Source organism: Puntigrus tetrazona, unplaced genomic scaffold (assembly GCF_018831695.1).
Source record: "Puntigrus tetrazona isolate hp1 unplaced genomic scaffold, ASM1883169v1 S000000148, whole genome shotgun sequence".
Classification (NCBI taxonomy): Eukaryota; Metazoa; Chordata; class Actinopteri; order Cypriniformes; family Cyprinidae; genus Puntigrus; species Puntigrus tetrazona.
The window spans coordinates 1,505,001-1,523,754 of record NW_025047824.1 but is presented as its reverse complement, the minus strand read 5'-3'; the positions used below and the strand labels follow the sequence as shown (position 1 = coordinate 1,523,754).

Below are 18,754 nucleotides of genomic sequence, written 5' to 3'. Positions count from 1 at the left end.
CGAACCGCCTGAATCGTACTGATTAAACTTAAAAACAGCAGGACCTTACAAATACAGCTTTTTAACAGTTGCCTAATATATACACTTTTAGAGCTGGTGTACATATAGTGGTACTTCAAAGACTATTATTATTATTTTTTTTTTTTACATATGTTGAACAACACTTGTCGTACCGTGCACTGTAAGTCGCGATGGTGATAAACTCTTGAAATCGCTATCATTAAAACATTATATTGCTGCATTGTTAAGTACTGCGTTGCTAAGTGCTGCAAGCTGAAGCTCAGCTCTCTGGAGTTCGAAAGAGTCGATTCAATAAAACGATTCGAACACAAGAGTCGCGTGTTTAGTTTCGATATCGTTTAAACGTCGGAATAGGTTCGTTCGAAGTTGAGTAACAGATTGCGTTCATATTTTACCGATTTTACTACTACAGATGCGTTGCCAAACGGATCTTTAAAATTGGATGTAATCTTTACATCGATAATTCGCTGTCGTAATTAAGAAGATTAGCCGTTTCAGAAGATGACACAGAATGGTAAAGGAGGATCAGGGACTCTGTACAGTACAGTACTCGCTAGAGGAGCACCACCATCATCCGACACACGTAAGTAAATATCAGACTTACATTTAGTACTTTGATAGTTTTAGCCACAGAATATTACAGACAGTACAGTTTACGTGTCGACCCTCTGGCAAAATACCGTCTTATTACCATGTTTGTTCGGGCCATGGTATAGTAACACCATATTTTGACATATACATAAACATATATTTGAAGTACAGCTGAAACTGGTAATAGCCAGTTTAACAGGTCAGTTTCAGAGGGCTTTAACTACTTAGCTAGTGAGCTTGGGAGACCAGCTTGACCTGTTTAAACAAACTACCTGCAGATTATATTACCTATAACCAGTCAACCAGCTTTTTTTTAAAAAAAAAATGGTAATTACTAAGCACCTTCCAAAGTAGATGGTATGGTTATTACCACATATTTTTGTTTTATTAGCTAATAGACCACATCCAGTGTAACCTACAACTTTTAAGCGGTTGCTTACAAAACCTCTTTGGACCCCTTTACCAGAATTCATTCATTTGTATTTTTTTCAGTTTTGTTTTATTTTTATTCATTATATAATAAAAAAACCAAAAAACATGTCATTATAGCACATGCATATGCTTATTTGTCGATTTTGATTGCTTCCATTGGTCCCGTTTGTAATTTGCTTTGGATAAAAGCGTCTGCTAAATGACTAAATGTCAATATAACCACTATTATTTGAGAATTGCAAGTGTTATTGCTTACTGAAGTCCTATATTGCATGCTAACTTTTGGAGGAATAAGATTGTGTCATGTTATATTATCTATCCATTCATCCATCTGTTCTCAGAACCAAGCACTGACCTGATGAAGCTGAAGAAAGCACTTCGGGATCTGATGGCCCAGTATCCTAATGGTTTATCTTTGTGCAAAGCACGGAGGACCTGTCCGCTTCTCCTTGACTCTAAGGTGCTGGACAGCTTTACTTCTGTCCGTCAGCTCTTGGCATCCATGCCTGATGTGGTTAGACTAAGGGGACTCGGAGTCCAGACGCTCCTTCTACCTCCTGGCACTAATTAGGACAAGCACAAGTCTGGAGGACAGCCATTGTTTATGGATCCCGTTTCCCACGGTGTTTCACAGTCAAACTGAACTGGTGACCAAAGCAATTACTACAAACACACACATCTTTGCTGACTGAACTGTGACCACAGATGACAGAATTAACTAAAATTACCACAGCATTTTTTCAATGTGATCAGATTTCAATCAAGAAAAGAGAGCACTTGAAATGAGTGTATTCTTAAAATACATAGAAATGTTTAAATTCATTGGGTTTACAACAACCGAGGCAGTGGTATCAACTGTGATTAGGCAACTCAGGGATTTTCTTAGTCTTAGAATATTATATTTATATGACTATAACCTGGTTTAACATCATTTACACTTTTTAACATTCTACATAAAATGTTTTGAAATAAATGTTCACAAGAGCTCACATGTTTAACAAGACCTTTTAAAATGCTACTTTTCATTAAAGTATTCTCCCAAATATTTACTGAAGCTTTGGCTTTTAAGCATTTGTGTTTTTTTGTCATTTCAACTGATCATTGTAGGCATATACATGAAATTCATACACTGATTTACATGATGTATTAACGCCAGTTCTGCAATATGAAATATGAACACCTGAAGTCTGAACCATACCGGCAGGTTTTACACCTAGTTAAGACCAATACAGGCCTGTCTATAATAATAACTATTACATCGTATCTGAAAAAAATCTTTACAGTGTTACAGTGGTATTACAGCACTAAATTAATTTACTGTGAAGTCAGTGTACAGTTTACAATGAGTGTAGCATGTGTGCCATTTTTTCATAATAACCTAAATTATAATTTCTTTTAAAACAGCTACGGAAACTCATGTAAAAGTTGGAAAGTGTACTAATAATCACTCTTTGGATCCTCGGCTGTGGCAGATGATGTCGAACGGTTCAGGAGAACGGACTATACTGACAATCCCATTCATGTCCGGCCACTTCACACCAACAGGCCAGGAGAAATGAACCCGCTGTAATAGAGAAGTGATGAAGAGGAAGAGCTCCGTCTTTGCTAGGGCCTCACCGAGACAGACCCTCGGACCTGATAAATAGACAGCACAACCTGCATCAGCATAGTTGTGTTCGCTCTTGGTCTATAGTTAAGTCGTAGCCACAGGTGACTCACCCAAAGAGAAAGGGAGGAAAGACTCCGGTTTGAAGAAATGTCCATTATCATCTAAAAAATTATCTGGGTTAAAAGTGTCTGGGTATTTCCAATGCTCCTTATCAGTCAAAATTGCAGTTAAGTTAGTAAATATCGTGGTGCCCTAGAAAGAAACTGTGTGTTAACCAAATAGTTTCAATGACGGAACGCAACACAGCCATACTTCATTCATTACCTTGGGAATGTCGTATCCTCTTAGTTTTGTGGCCTGAATTGTTTCATGATAAGCTCCAAAGGGCAAAATGTTGGCACAGCGCTGAATCTCGTAAACAGTGGCGTATGTGTACGGTAGTTTGTTACGATCATCCATGCTGGGCAAACGGTTGCAACCCAACACACAAACAATCTCTTTGTAACATCGCTCTGTAAAGAAATCAAAACGCATGAGATGGTTTTCCAATACCAAAAAAGTAATATATAGTAATACAAGTAAATCACTTGAAGGTTGACTTCCTGAAAAGTGCTCTTCTAGCTCAACCAATAATTTGTTTAGGAGCGGACCCAACTGTCTGGCTGGATACAAACTATATCAACCTAGTTGCATTTACATAATTTTGCACAATATTATTTTATACAATACTTTTGATCAACAAAAGCTCCAAAGGAGAGCCATGAACTAGCAATTATTAATATATGCACTTGGGAATATACAAGACCCGTCATTCCAGGGTTTGACATCAACAAGACCAAATCTCATTGGACTGAAAAACAATAGTTACATGGATATGTGGAACTAGTGACAAATGAGATTTCAAAACTGGATGAAGGCAATAACGGATCAAATTTGGTCTTTTCCTACACAAAGCTTTGAGCTAACCCTTGAACTGTAGACAACTTGAACTTTATCACCTTATCAACTTTATAACTACATTTACATGGCAGGAGTTTCTGTCCGAAACTATGGTGGCCCAGTAGTGTACAACAAAGCAAAAATAGCACTTATATAAATGCAATAAAAGCAAACATAAGCTCAAAACACAAAATTAAAGAGATTAAAGAGTTCAATTTTCAATATATCAACAGACAACGTCAAATGCAGCAATATGAATTAGATTAGATTAGGTTAGATTTATTGTAATGCTTTATAGGATGGTTGTTCTTCAGCTGGTCCAAAACGTAGCAGCTAAATTCCTTACTAGAACTAGGAAGTATGACCATATTAGCCCAGTCTTGTCAACACTGTATTGGCTCCCTATCAAACATGGGACCGATTTAAAATCTTGTTAATTACTTATAGCTCTGAATAGTTTAGCTCCTCAATACTTGTTCGAGCTCTTATCACATTATAGTTCTGTACGTCTGGAAAAATCGACTGCGGGCAACAGATCCTTTTCCTGTTTAGCACACAAACTCTGGAACAATCTCCCTAACACTGTTTAGAAAGCAGACACACTCTGTTAATTTAAATCTAGATTAAAGAAATCTTTTTAACCTAGCCTACATATAACACACTAATACGCTTTTATTATTCAAATCCGTAAAAGGATTGCTAGGCTGCATTACTTAAATCAGCTGGAACTGGGAACACTCCTCATAAAACACAATGTACTTGTGACATTGTAAAAAGAATGGCATCTACGCTAATTTTAGGCTGTTTCTTTCTTATTCCGTTTCTCAGTTCGTAGCCAGATCAGATGGTGAATTAGCACCATTGATTGATTGACAATGTTGAACGAGCAGGACATTGACGACAAAAGATGTAAATACCCCGGTACATTTCTCATTCAGCTGAGATCAGGCAAGGAAGCATTATCTCCGAGTCACTATATACATAGCTGTGCTCCCACGGATATATCAGCACCTGTAAGATCGCTCAAGGAGATGTTAAAAATGTAGCTAAAGCAATTAATTCCCACAAAAAATTACAACTAAGCTTGTGTCAACTACAAGGAGTTATGCAAATAGCAATGTAGGGAAACATCAGATGCATTTGCATCTGTAGTATCTTTTCCAAAGCCATGGAAAGAATGAAAGGTAGCAAGCTAATGAATATTAAAGCATACTGCTTCTGTCATTGTACTTTGTTCAAATTGAATTTAAAAGGTATACAATAAATAAACCTTTGTTTCGAGCTTACAAGCCTTGTGCGAACATTGAGAGTCATGTTTACATTAATTTAGACCCTGCCTCCAGTGCGGGGGTGTCAGAATGTTCAAAAACAGTATACTTTCGCTCAGCCTTTTCGCACTTCTTTTTGCCCTCAAAATACAAAATCTAATAATTTCTTTGATATGTATCAAGCTTCTTTTGAAGTCTCACAGAGAGTGTAACATCATATATCAGTGTCTGAGAAGACATGTGCATTCCTACCAGGACTTATTAAACCTAAAAACAATGACAAAACTCTCTTTTAGGCCAAAGAAGATGCTTGCAGGAATGGGAACAGAGTCTTGTATAAACAAGCCAACTACACACTGGAAAAGAAGATCAGAGTGGCAATGAGGAAGTATTCTGAAAAGCTATGGATCCAGCTCTCTTCTAGTGGCACAGCTTCTAGAAGCTTCCAGCTTCTTCTGGAAAAGTCTGAAAGACAGCGCCAAAGATAAACACCGTCCCCAAGCACTATGAAACGACAACAATTGGCAGACAATCTGAACAAGTTTTTTTGTAGGTTTGAGAAAACGCCGTTCACACCTCCTGCAACCCCCCCTCTCCACAACAGCTGCACATAAGATCAGTGAAGATGAGATGCGTCAAGACTTCAGGAAAAACCACTGAAGGAAAGCACCAGGCGAGATGGTGTGACTCCAGCCTGTCTGAAAACCTGTGCTGACCAACTGGCCCCATCTTCACACAGATCTTCAACATATCACTGGAACTGTGCAAAGTCCCCTCATGCTTTGAGCGCTTTACCATCATCCCTGTCCCAAAGAAACCCAAATTTAATTAACTTTATGAGTACAGACCTGTGACATCTGTGGCCATGAAATCGAAAGACTTGTTTTAACTTGTTTGAAGGACATCACTGAACCCTAAATGCTTTTTATCTTCGTTGTGAGCTTATGTTTGCTTTTTTAAAATTGCATTGTGTTGTGCAGTCCTTGGGAATTCATTCAATCAACTTGTAATTTTTCTTAGCACCCCACTCTACTGTAAGCTACAAAATGCTGACAATCTTACGCTTAAACAGTACCTTGTACAAGTGGGTTTTGAGTCAAGAAGATGAGGCCCCATCTAATGGTGGTTGCTGTTGTGTCCGTTCCAGCCAGGAAAAGGTCAAACACTGATACTACCATGTTATCCTCATGAAATGTGGAGTCCTCATTGGACTTTTGCTGCTCCAGAAAAAAAAAAACCCATGTGTTTCAGTTTAAACAAACATAACTACTTCCTCCCTAGCCACTTATTATGATTTCACCCCTAAAGTATTGTTGGTCCTGGAACAAAATTCCAATCAACCAATCAGGGATTTAACTGGGAAAGGGATCCCACCTACTAACATCAAAAGTGAATAAACAATCTCTAGAGCCACAGTTCATGATAATCTCACTTTCTCAATCTCTAGCAGGTAGGCATCAATGAAGTCTCGTGGACTGTCTGGATCCAGAGTTTCTCTGTGCGTTTTGACTGCTTCCCTGATGAAAGCTTTCAACTCTTCTGCATTCTGATATATTTTCTGGTGTGGCCCTGGGAAATGTTTGATGATGGGAAGCAAGTTAAAAATCTGGAAAAGAAAATGGCTACATGTAACTATTCTGCATCAACTGCAGGGAGCGTTCAGAGGATTATAAGGCTAAAAATCGGATGAAGTGATGTGACATTGTTTGCAAGATTTTAAAATTGTCTAGTGTTTAAGTAGGATAGGTGGACCTCCAGGTGCAGGATTGGTAGAGTTTAAACGTAATGTGTCTACAAACTATGAAAATGCAGAGAGTGAACAAGAAAGTTGTAAGCTAAAAATCATATTTAGTACTTACCTGTCCAGTAAGTGACCCTGACTGAATGAAGTTTTCCTTAATGATTTCCAGAAGGTATGCAAAGTGCTTGTTATCATAGTTGAAACGATCCCCAAACACGATTGAGCAGATAATGTTAGATACGGCATTCTGTATTGCATGTTGGGGGTCGAAAGGCTTGCCTTCAATAAAGAAAACCATTTGTTATTCTCTGGCAAACACTGTTTTAATACTTTGAAATTATAGCTAGCTTTCTGAATTTGGCAGATTTGGCTTAATGGCATTTGCAGCTAACTTAAATACTGAGCAACAATACATACAAAGGTGAGTAGTAATAAATTAAATGTAGTTATATTAGGACTGCCACAATTTTATTAGTAGAACTGCTTATTTTACATCAGATTTATGAGCACTATGTCCGATCACAAACAGTTCTGCTGACCTTATGAATGCACTATCCACATATTTTGATTCATCACCATATAAAACATGAATTTATTCAAGTGTGTGCATTTTTTTACGGAATTCTGTATCTACGCTCACAAATTCTCCAATCACCATAAACAACAAAAAACATAGTAGATGCAAGATTTGCTTTTGTAGAAAACCTGTAAGATTATAACAAGAGTTTTATGAAAATGCATTGCTCACATTTGACTTTGGCATTCTTTGCTCGCTTTATTGCAAGTTTGAATAATTTCTTTTTTTTATGCTACTGAAAAAAAGTACGGGTTGTCTAATCTGTAAAAAGCAAGGTTCATCGCTTGTTTTGTCTAGCTGGGATATGAAATGCTTTTTCCCAACAACAAAACTTAAGCTTAAAATCAACATCATCAATCATTATTAATGCTGACTGATATCAAGATTAATATTCAACCATGTTTTTCTTTTCATGATATTGCAGCTTCACTCTCTAACAAGTTCATGTTTAATTTTTTTTTATTAAAGGGTTATTTACATAATGCAGTTTTTGTGTAAATAGGTGTAAATTATCTTAAATGTAATGACAGATGCAGCTTACACCTATAGAGATGTTTATTGAGATTAATTTCTGTATTATTGTGACTGATTGAACTTTCTGGTTAAATTTGTCATAACACATAGCTACATTTAATTAAATGGTTATTTAAAAACAAAAAAAAACAAAAAAAAAAAACAAACCACCACCACCTTCCAATTTAAGCATTTCAGGAACCAGGTAAGTGCTTTCTTCTGTCACACGTTCCTCCACAGACTTCTTTCCTTGTCCAAAGTTTCTGAGCGTGTGCAGAGCAAACCGTCTCTGCTGCCTCCAGGAGTGACCAAATGCAGCCATTACAATACCTTATATATAGAGGACAGAACAAAATGACGACTGCACAGACAACTGAAATGTAAACACAGCCCTAAATGTCTTAAACCCAGTTCTACCAAGTTGACCTTTGGGCACATTGACTGGTAAACCTTAAGATTAATTAGATGCGCAGTAAACTGCTTGAGGCCTAAAAATCCAGTCCATTTATCTGGTCTTAGAAGTTTTCAGGAGGATCACATCAAGGTCAAAACTCCTGAGGTTGCTTTAATATGTATGTTCCAGCAGCTATCAAAAATCTTGCAATTAATTTATGTTTCTTATTGGATTTAAATTTGGATGTACTAAACTAAATACCCTTCAACACAAATACATTTTCAGAACAATGCACTACTGACCATATCCATCAGTGACCCAGATTAGAATGGGTAAAGGTGTCCTTCCTGAAAAAGTTGAAGCATTTTGGACCAGGGCTTCCTTCGCAAGATCAACAGTATTGAGGAATATCACTGACTTCCTCCCAACATAGATAGTGGCCATCTCTCCATACTGAGATAACTACTCAAAAGAACATATTACAACATTTCAGTACAACTAAAGTGGTCTAGACATTGTCTCACCTGTGAATGAAGTCAACATGTACATTTTAAGTGAACACTAAAGTGAACATAAGACACCTAACCACAAAAGTTAAGCCTCTAGGCTCAAAGCAAACACTCACCGATCTTATGAACTCCATTGGGTTCTTTAAAAAATATGGTAAGGTTCCCACGAAAGGCAGAGGTCTGGGACCAGGTGGAGTTTGAGCGCTGCAGGAACTAATCCTGAAGATCTCAATCACAACCAAAGACATAAAACCTAGAAAGAGAGCCAGGCATACAGAGGCCAGATCTAACTTCATAAGAGTCGTCCACATGATGACAGATTCAATACAAACTCTAGCAATGAGCAACCCTGAACTTTATAAACACACAGCAAGAGGGGAGGAGACAGTGGGAGTTAGAGTTTGACCTGAACTTGAGGTTTTTTGTATTTTTTATTGCGAAGGCTGCAAGGAACAAAACAAAAAAGAAAGATCATATTTCAGAACAATACTCCTTTTCTGTTTATAAACAATACCTGTACTTAGTGACGTTCACTTACTGCAGTGAACTAAGACAAGTTGGGCAGGTTTTAAATAAGTAAAAAATAACAGACTAGACTACTGCCATGACGTGACCTTGTTGACACTAAATCTTGAATGAGACGTAAAGGTGACTGAAATAATAGTAAAGGGAAAGCATGCCCTGCGTAGGGTTCTGCATAGTGTGCCATTTCTTTCATATTAAATTATCTATCCAACCATTCTCAGAACCAAGAACTCAAACTGATACACCTGAAGGAAGCACTTTGGGAAAGAATATGCTATAATTAATGAAAACTGTGTTTTTAAAAGCATTTGTGGATTAAGGATATATACAGCATATAGTACAATGTTGACAAACGTGGGCCATGCATAACCAATTTGAATCTGGTTTACACCTGTACACCGCTGACTGTATATAAGTAGTCACATGAAAGATTACATAAAGAGAAAAAAAGCTTAGTCTTACAGTCATTTATTGTGTTAACTAGAATCATACTTGCAGAGCTATGTCTAAATACAGATGAAAACTAGTGTTGAAGTTAGAAAGTGTACTAATAATCACTCTTTGGATCCTCGGCTGTGGCAGATGATGTTGAATGGTTCAGGAGAACGGACTATACTAACAATCCCATTCATGTCTGGCCACTTCCCACCAGCAGGCCAGGAGAAACGAATCCGCTGTAATAGAGAAGTGATGAAGAGGAAGAGCTCCATCTTTGCTAGGGTCTCACCGAGACAGACCCTCGGACCTGATAAAGATAAAACACAACTGTATCATTGCAGTTGTGTTTGGTCTTGGCCTACTGAAGTTGTTGACTCACCCAAGGAGAAAGGGAGGAAAGACTCTGGTTTGAAGAAATGTCCATTATCATCCAAGAAATTCTCAGGGTTAAAAGTGTCTGGGTATTTCCAGTGTTTTTTATCAGTTAAAATTGCTGTTAAGTTATTAAATACCATCGTGCCCTAGAAAAACAATGTTTGTTAGTGAACCATTTTAAATGAAGAAATCAATACTCCATATATTACCTTGGGAATGACGTATCCTCGTAGTTTTGTGGGCCGAGTTGTTTCATGAAACACGCCAAAGGGAACAATGTTGCCATAGCGCTGAATCTCATGAACAGTGGCGTATGTGTACGGTAGTTTGTCACGGTCATCCATGCTGGGCAAACGGTCGTATCCCAACACCTGATCAATCTCCTTGTGACATCTCTCTGTAACGAAATGAAAGCTAATAGTGTATGTTTTCCAGTGTTAGAAAACTATTACAACTAACCCACTAGAAGAGTGACTTTCTGAAAATTTGCTTTCAATACCTTACTGTCAAGCTCAAGCAATGGTGCATTTTGGATAGCACCACCGGTTTAGTAAAATGTTGATTTGTATCAACCTAGATATTTCAAGGTATTCCACCTTTAACCACTAGAAATGCATAGATTGCACACTACAGCTTTATAACGATTGACATGGGGAAGCACAGTGACTTCCAAAGCATGCAAGCAATAGCTTTATCATTTTATGGATTCCCAAGAAATCAATTTGGGCATTTCTTGGCACCATGCTTTACTGTTTAAGGTACAAGTACCTTGTACATGTGGGTTTTGGGACAAGTAAATAAGCCCCCATCTGATGGTGGTTGCTGTGGAGTCAGTTCCTGCCAGAAACAGGTCAACTACTGACATGACCATGTTATCCTCATGAAATGTTGAGTCCTCGCTGGACTTTTGCTGTTCCAAGAAAAATAGAAAGCATGTCAGTTTATCCAAGCATATTTAGTTCCCTCACAGCTTACTATGATTTCACCACTAGAATATTGTTGATCCTGAAAAAAAAAAAAAACGTTGAAACAAAATCCCAGAGTTAGGATCGGGAATGAAGCTCCCGCTAACTTCCATCATAGAGTGAATGATACAGTTTCTGTTGATTGTTTATGACGATCTCACTTTCTCAATCTCTAGCAGGTAGGCATCAATGAAGTCCCGTGGACTGTCTGGATCCAGAGTTTCTCTGTGTGATTTGACTGCTTCCCTGATGAAAGCTTTCAACTCTTCTGCGTTCCGATAAATTTTCTGGTGTGGCCCTGGGAAATGTTTGATGATGGGAAGCAAGTTAAACACCTGGAAAAGAAAATGGCTTTGCGTAACTATGCTGCATCAACAGCTAAACATTGCAAGTAGCTGGACCTTCAAAAGCAGGACTGCAGATCCCCAGTTTGGTATTTTCCATTGTTACCTGCATATCCTATTCAGAGGTGGTTGAGACAAACAAATACAAGAATTAAGAGAAGTTGAAGATTTGAAATAGCATGAGTGGCCTCTGGTAAAGTTTAGTAGAGTTTTAAGGGGTCATACTGTATATTATTGTTTCTCCTTTAAGCACCGCCCTCCAAAATGAGTTGATTTGTACAAATCCAGTGCACTGTGATTGGCTGAATACAGTGCACTGTGATTGGCTGAAATGTTACGCTCCTTGTCATAACATAACACCAAAACAATAAAGCACATTACAAACAAAGCATTTGTTGTATCTAGTAGAGACATAATTACTGATGATTCTTTTATGTGACCCGTTGCATGGCACCATCTGTATTTGTGATCGGAAAAGCAACAACAGGAGAAGTTTCACTTTCACAACGACACAGAGCTATTATTCTAGCTGAATCTTCTTTCTTTGTGTAAACATTTGGGCTGTGTTATGAAAACATGACCCCACTTCGTGATGTCAGAAAGTAGGGGCGTGTTTAAACAAGCCGCTTTATGGGGGTGTGGACAAATCATGACTTTTATAAAGAATATCTCTTTGGTTTTGAGACATAAGTCTTTGCAATTTTAGGGATCATATCTATGCACAGCTTGTAACACTCCAAAGAGAATGGAAATTTTGAAGTAGCATCATATGACCCCCTTTATAAATTTACTGCGTTGACAACCTATGGGAACAACCACAATAAAACAAAATCCCCCTCTGATCCATGTAGATAACTGGACATAGCAAAGCTAGGGACTTGTTCATACCTGTCCAACAAGGGATCCTGACAGAATGATATTCTCCTTCAAGATTTCCAAAAGGTACTCAAAGTGCTTGTTATCATAGTCAAAGCGATCCCCAAACACGATGGAACAGATAATGTTTGATACGGCATTCTGTATTGCATGTTGGGGGTCAAAGGGAGTGCCTTCAACAAAGAAAATCAGGTGTTAGTCTCCTGCAAAGACACTTCAAGGAACCTAAATACTGAGGCTTTTGACCACCCCAAAAACAAAAAAAAAAAAAAAGTTAATGGAAAAAGTTCAAACAGGTTAAAATTCTCAACCTTCCACTTCGAGCATTTCAGGAAGCAGGTAAACGTTTTCCTCTGTGACACAATCCTCCAAAGATTTCTTCCCCAGGCCAAAATTCCTGAGCGTGTGCAGAGCAAACCGTCTCTGCTGCCTCCAGGAGTGACCAAACGTGGCCATTATGATACCTTTATAGAGAGAGAAAACTGACCTTCAGAGACATTTGACTATACACAGACAAGTTAAACAAAGGTTTAAAAAAAAAAAAAAAAAAAAAAAAAAAAACTTAGATGATACACAGGTCTTAGATTCAAAATCTTGATCAAGAATGTTTAAAAAAAGTTGACCGTGGCATCATTAGCTGGCATAATCCCACAAACTAGCAATTCACTTGATTTCCAGAACCAGCTACAAAAATCCACATCATTTTCCAGCATGGACTCTATTATAACGCCATAGTATAATTAAGGGCCATTGATTATGGCAAATATTGACAATATTTACATATTACTATTAAACTTACTTTTTACGTTTTCCTACCTGAAGATAATGAGGAAATGACTCCCTTTGACAAGCGCAGTCTAAACTATTAAATAACCACACATGCCCTGCTCACTCAAAGTCCCCACTAACAAGGGGATAAAGATGATCACTTTGATGAATTGAAAAAATTAACATGAATCGTACGCTATACGTGAAATGTTACACAACTAATTTGCTGGCTTCCGTGGCTGCAATATACCATTTTTCAACCCAGGATGTTGAAATACTATTGGGAAATCCGGTAAATGGGCAGAATTACAGCTCAAAACCAAACAGACATTGCGCCTTGGAACGCACATTTCAAAACAGAATAAGTAGTTGTAATATTTTTTGTATGCGAACTTGACACATTTTTTAAAAACAGACTGCATACAGCACCTACATACATGTTCAATTATCCTACAATACCAACTTTTTCGAATTCACTAGTGTATTACTGACCATATCCTTCAGTGATCCAGATTAGAACCGGCACAGGTGGCCTTCCTGAAAAAGATGAAGCATTTTGGACCAAGGCTTCCTTCGTGACCTGGATGGTATTGAGGACTATTGCTGGCTTTCTCCCAAAATAGACAGTGGTCATCTCTCCATACTGAGATAGCTGCTCAGAGAAGATTTCACAGCACTTAAACGCAACTATCGTGGCTTAGACATTGTCTCACCTGCGAATGAAGTTAACATAGCATGGACATTTGAAAAAAATGGGGCCCCAATAAACTTACTGATCTTATGAACTCCATTGGGTTCTTTAAAAAATATGGTAAGGTCCCCACGAAAGGCAGCGGTCTGGGACCAGGTGGAGTTTGAGCTCTGTAGGATTTGATCCTGAAGATTTCCAACAGAACTATAAAAACAAAACTCAGAGACAGAGCCGTGCCTACCGAGGCCAGATCTAACTTCACGAGAGCCCTCCACATGATGACGGACACATTTCAAGACAAAACACAAGAGCAGCTGATGACTGGGAGCTTTATAAAGACAGGGGACGAAAGGGGGAGGTAGTTTGACGTGCCTGTTCGCGTTTTTGTAGTTATGCTAGACATTCCCCCTAAGGATATAAGGCCCTAATCAGTCAAGACAAAGGACTAAAACCATATTCCTGCACAACACACTAGCAAGTGAATATATCTAAGCAAAGTCCACTCACTGCAAAGAGGAACAAACATGCTGCAGAAGACAAGTTGCGCAATTTAATGAATAACCGACTAGCTCAAAGCTCTCGAATACCATGATGCTCATTGTTGACACTAAACCTCAGCACAACCAATGGATACTGTATACCCTAATCTCGTCTTTTATTAATGAAACCATGCAAGTGGTCTGGAAAGGGGTGTAAAAGTGACAGTGAAATGACAGGCGTTGAAAATGGTTTCAACTCGGATTGATGCAGTCATCCGATACCTGAAAAAATGTATATAAAAAGGCATTTGAAAAAGATATACACGCAAGCACGTTGGTTTGCTTTTTCTTTATTTTTTTGGTCTTTTCTTAATTTTTTTCTGCTCTTTTTTTTTGTCGGTTTTCTTGGTTTGCTATAGGGAAGTTTTTGGCACTACGTAATTGTCTTATTGGGTTGTTATGTTTGATTTTCCTATCTAAAGCCTTTGTCCTTATGCAAGCAAAATAGGAATACAGCTAATAAAAATAAAGTGAATACATTTTAAATCCTTATTTTACACATAAAATAAAAACACTTTTTTTGGACCCCTCCAAAAATAGGGGTATTAAAATATTTGACATTTTGTATCACAAATCAATGTGATGATACACAAAGAAATAAAAAGGAAAATAAAACATAAAAACTGTACAAAAATGATAAAATTCATTTTAAAAAGTTTCCAAATGACCAAATGATGCAAAGTTAGTCTCTCTTTTTTCTCTAAGGACCTTGGGCATTGGTTTACAAAGTGGAGTCTTTCTTCATTTCTTCTGTTGAATGTAATTGAGATTGCCGTGCCGACCGTGTTGAATCAGCGGGTAATGTTGATTTGCCACCATAGAACCTGCAAGAGAGGCAAAAAAAAAGGCTGTTTTATCACCGTGTGCATTTGTGGCCTGAATGTGAACATTCAGAGGGAAATTAATGTCTATGGAAAACATATGCATGCATAAAATAGCTCCTCTCGATGTGTAGAAACGGCAAATTACTCTTGAAAACACGTCCGGGTCAAAATTTCATCCGAAAATCAGAAGAGTGAAATAAACGCTATTCTAAAAAGAGAATGCAGGCAGGTTTTAACACCATTAAACCATTTTGCATTGTGACTTTAAGGCAATTAAACATTGATTCCTCTAAAAAACTAAAAAAAAAAAAAATATATATATATATATATAATAAAAATATATATATATATATATATATATATATATATATATATATATATATATATGAATGAATGAATGGATAACGTGGGTTTTGTCAAGGTTTGCTGTCAAAATCCCACACGTTATCCATTTATTCTTTCTTTTTTGGCACCACATAACTGAGTTGCTGGTTTTGAAAATTTAATTAAATTAAGCTTACTTGCACTTTTGGGGCATTATTTGTTCTTTTGTGTATTTGTTCTTTTCCTATTTAAAGCCTTTTCCATTAAGAAATGAAAGTAGCACGCATGATTAAATAAATACATAAAAATTAAATAAATGTCATGTTTTTATTTTTTGTGTTTTCTTGGTTTTTGCCGTTTTGACTGACTTAAATTTAGAAGAAATTAACAGTATTAAAATAATTAAAAATTAAAAAATAAATACAATAAAATGGTTAAAATATAAACTTGTTCTGTAGTTGGCATAACACGAAAACTCCATCGTTTCGTTCCGCTTTAAATACAGATATAAAGTCACAGGGTTGGAATGTTTCAGCCCCGGTACCTTGTGAGATGAAGGGTTTGTTGGGCTGCTGCAGGTACGGTGGCAGACGGTAGGGCATGAAGGATGGAGACAGCGAATACGGAGCAGCACTGCTGTGATCCCAGGACCGAGAGCCCTGACTCACACCACCGAACTGAGATGGGAAATTAGGATCTGAGACACGGAGAGAGAACAGTGAACGCGGCTCTGAACTAACACACAGCAAAATCACAAACGCAGACCTCCTTAGTCTGTGACTTCAAATGGTTAGAGGTGAAACAGCTCTGTGGAGTAAAACCAGTTCCAGTGTGCAGTGACCCGGTGAACCCCAAACACCTGTGACACTTACCTGAGCTCAGAGACACACTGCACTGACTTCATTCACCTCTGAACACAACCATACGTTTAGCAGCACATAACGTATTCATCAAAAAAAATAGCTTACCCAATGCTCTAATAAATGTGTAACAACTAAAAAGTATTTTCTTCACGCATGAATCTAATTTCATATTTCATCTAATTGCAGGTTAAATGTTAAAAAGGCGAATGTACACATTGTTACAAAATACAGAATCGTGATGAAGAGATGAAAGTAACTGTTACAATTAGATTTATTTACTGCATTTTCTTAATGGAAAATATATTTATTTAAGATTTAACACCATGTCAGCAACAGTGGCTATAATCATGGCAAGAGGAAACATTTGAATTTCAAATATAATAAATAAATAAATAAATAAATAAAAGTACAAATATACAAAAACACAATACTAATTAAAAAAATGTATTTAAATAGTAAAAAGTGATCCAACATAAACACTTGTTTGCTGTCCTTTTACATTTTGTGGATAAAAATATTATAATATAATAATAAAATGATCCTTTTTGTCTTTTTAAAATAATTAGTTCTGACTGTGTAAAATTAGACATTTGCCAATATTATCAGTTTCAAGCTTTTTCAATATTATGGATTTGTCGATTACTAATTCATTATAAAAAATATTTAATATCATTAGTAATAATATTAATAATATAATTAATATTATTTAATAACACCAACAATAATAATATTATATTTTTATTTTAAATAATAATAATAATAATAATAATACATTTACCATAACAGCAATTAAAAAATTTCTTTTTATGATGTAATTTTATAATGTGCCATTTACTAAGGTGCCAACATGGTCAATATGAATTAAAATCAGAGCGCTATTTGGAAAAAAAATAAAATAAATAAATCTGCTTAGAAAGCGCCTGACTAGGTTTTGAAAGCGAGCGACAGACACACTACCCGGTGAGTGTGAGCACCACGTGCGTGTACCTGTCTTGTTTACGGTGCCGTTCCCCACCAGTGGCCCCGGATTGAGATGGTGATTGTGCCAGGGGTGCCCTCTTTCTCTGGCGGGGCCTCCGCCCACTCCAGCAGCCATCCGCCCCGTCGACGGCTGAGCGAAGATGATGCTGGGGTCGTTCAGGTTCATGGGGGTGGGGCTCACCTGCGGCCCGCCTCCGTTCCCGCCTCCCCCGCCCCGGACGGCGAACTTCAGGCCCGGCGAGGACGGGTGGCCGGAGGCGGTGGAGACCCCGGACCCCTGGATGAGAGGGCCGTGGATGGGCCAGGAGGCCGAGGTGAGGGGCGGCTGCTGGGGGTGGGCGGGCAGGAGGCCCAGCGCGGACAGGCCGGCGTGATACTGGCCCGGGTGAGAGTGAGGGAAGCTGAAGATGGGCAGCTGCACCTGGGGAACCTGCGGCTGGGAGGGTTTGGAGGTAGAGGAGGCGGAGGAAGGCTTGCTGTTCTGCGGAGAGACGGACGCCTGGCTGTAGGGAGACGGCTGAGGAGAGTACGGAGGAGTCTGACGCGTATCAGACTGAAAGAAAAGAGTTGGACAATAAATATGCTTCAGCTGGCTAATATTTCAATGTGGGTTAACATTTGCTAACATTTTTTGGAAACCAACAGTTAAGCAAAACCTTATATAATCACAGTCTTAATATGCTTTCTGTACCAGTGCCCTTCTAACATCTGTTAATATACCACCATTAACCTTTTTATTATTTCATTTATATCCTCAAGATCAAGAAAAAGACTGTATACGTTCATATATATATATATATATATATATATATATATATATATATATATATATATATTTGTATACTTCAAGCAAAACTTCTTTAAATGGGATATATGCACCAAATACAGGCCAATGGATGAAAAAAATGGTAGCAAATATGCTAACGGAAAAGATAACATGCATATTAAAATATAAATGCACAATGGTTGATGGAAAACTAAATAAAATAAATGATTTGCTTGTATGCGTGTACGTTCATGCGTGTTGTTAAAATGCAATAAAAAAAAAAACTCCTCCCACTTCACATATCCCTAAACCTACTCATTTCTAATTCAATTTCAATTTACAAATTAATCCAATTCCTCTTAGAAATACTTTTGTTACAAAACGCAATTAGATCATTCCCGTTACACGAGTACTAAAAATAGCGTTGTTACAGAAATGTGACAGCTGTGGATATTAATCACTTATATCACTATATAATTACACGGGTAATAGGGCTATATAAAGCGGGACCCTGCTTCTCAGAGCCTCTATTAGCCGGGTTCTGGTTCTGGTTCTGGTCCTTACACATTCAGAGGGCTGCCTGTTTCGTCCGGATCGATCCTGGAGCGGAGCGGCTTGAGGAATGGGGATGGACTGAGAGCTGGCCATGGCCCGGACCATGTGAGGGACTGCAAACATAAGAGAGAAATCACACTCAAATACTGCCCCCTGCTGGATACAGATGCATAAAGACATTTGTAAAAGTAAAAAAAAAGCATAAAACCAGCGATCACGACGATACACTATAAACCTACTTTCTGTATACGTGTGAGACTACAGTGAAATATCTAGATTAACAAAAGTGCAGCAAACAGTACGATTATTCACCTTACAAACCCGTT

The 18,754-nt window shown here is 37.8% G+C and overlaps 3 protein-coding genes across 3 annotated transcripts in view; all 3 read right to left on the bottom strand.

Moving 5' to 3' along the window:
- Positions 1–1,627: 1,627 nt before the first annotated feature.
- Positions 1,628–8,944, bottom strand: LOC122332752 (cytochrome P450 2B4-like). The gene is made up of 9 exons (XM_043230136.1): positions 8,711–8,944; positions 8,388–8,547; positions 7,869–8,021; positions 6,720–6,880; positions 6,293–6,466; positions 5,936–6,077; positions 2,978–3,165; positions 2,764–2,905; positions 1,628–2,679 (listed from the first exon to the last, which is right to left on the bottom strand). The coding sequence occupies exons 1-9, from the start codon at positions 8,903–8,905 to the stop codon at positions 2,489–2,491; spliced, it is 1,506 nt and encodes a 501-aa protein (XP_043086071.1). The 5' UTR covers positions 8,906–8,944; the 3' UTR covers positions 1,628–2,488.
- Positions 8,945–9,012: 68 nt separating this feature from the next.
- On the bottom strand, positions 9,013–14,252 carry LOC122332753 (cytochrome P450 2B4). The gene is made up of 9 exons (XM_043230137.1): positions 13,659–14,252; positions 13,378–13,537; positions 12,429–12,581; positions 12,130–12,290; positions 11,059–11,232; positions 10,701–10,842; positions 10,142–10,329; positions 9,937–10,078; positions 9,013–9,864 (listed from the first exon to the last, which is right to left on the bottom strand). Exons 1-9 carry the CDS (start codon positions 13,851–13,853, stop codon positions 9,674–9,676), a joined length of 1,506 nt encoding a protein of 501 aa, XP_043086072.1. The 5' UTR covers positions 13,854–14,252; the 3' UTR covers positions 9,013–9,673.
- Positions 14,253–14,389: 137 nt separating this feature from the next.
- Positions 14,390–18,754, bottom strand: part of tut4 (terminal uridylyl transferase 4) — a 25,513-nt gene continuing 21,148 nt past the window's right edge. The window contains 4 exon segments of the mRNA XM_043230134.1: positions 14,390–14,939; positions 15,808–15,960; positions 17,114–17,660; positions 18,438–18,541. Coding sequence (XP_043086069.1) covers positions 14,857–14,939; positions 15,808–15,960; positions 17,114–17,660; positions 18,438–18,541 — 887 coding nt within the window. The 3' untranslated portion in view covers positions 14,390–14,856.

Excerpts from the sequence above, each read along its gene's own strand:
- LOC122332753 (XM_043230137.1), bottom strand. The coding sequence starts at position 13,853 with ATGTGGAGGGCTCTCGTGAAGTTAGATCTGGCCTCGGTAGGCACGGCT. Across the intron at positions 13,538-13,658 it reads CAATGGAGTTCATAAGATCA|CTATCTCAGTATGGAGAGAT; the intron begins GTAAGTTTATTG and ends TTCTCTGAGCAG. Across the intron at positions 12,582-13,377 it reads CTGGATCACTGAAGGATATG|GTATCATAATGGCCACGTTT; the intron begins GTCAGTAATACA and ends CTCTCTATAAAG.
- LOC122332752 (XM_043230136.1), bottom strand. The coding sequence starts at position 8,905 with ATGTGGACGACTCTTATGAAGTTAGATCTGGCCTCTGTATGCCTGGCT. Across the intron at positions 8,548-8,710 it reads CAATGGAGTTCATAAGATCG|TTATCTCAGTATGGAGAGAT; the intron begins GTGAGTGTTTGC and ends TCTTTTGAGTAG. Across the intron at positions 6,881-7,868 it reads TGAAATGCTTAAATTGGAAG|GCAAGCCTTTCGACCCCCAA; the intron begins GTGGTGGTGGTT and ends TCTTTATTGAAG.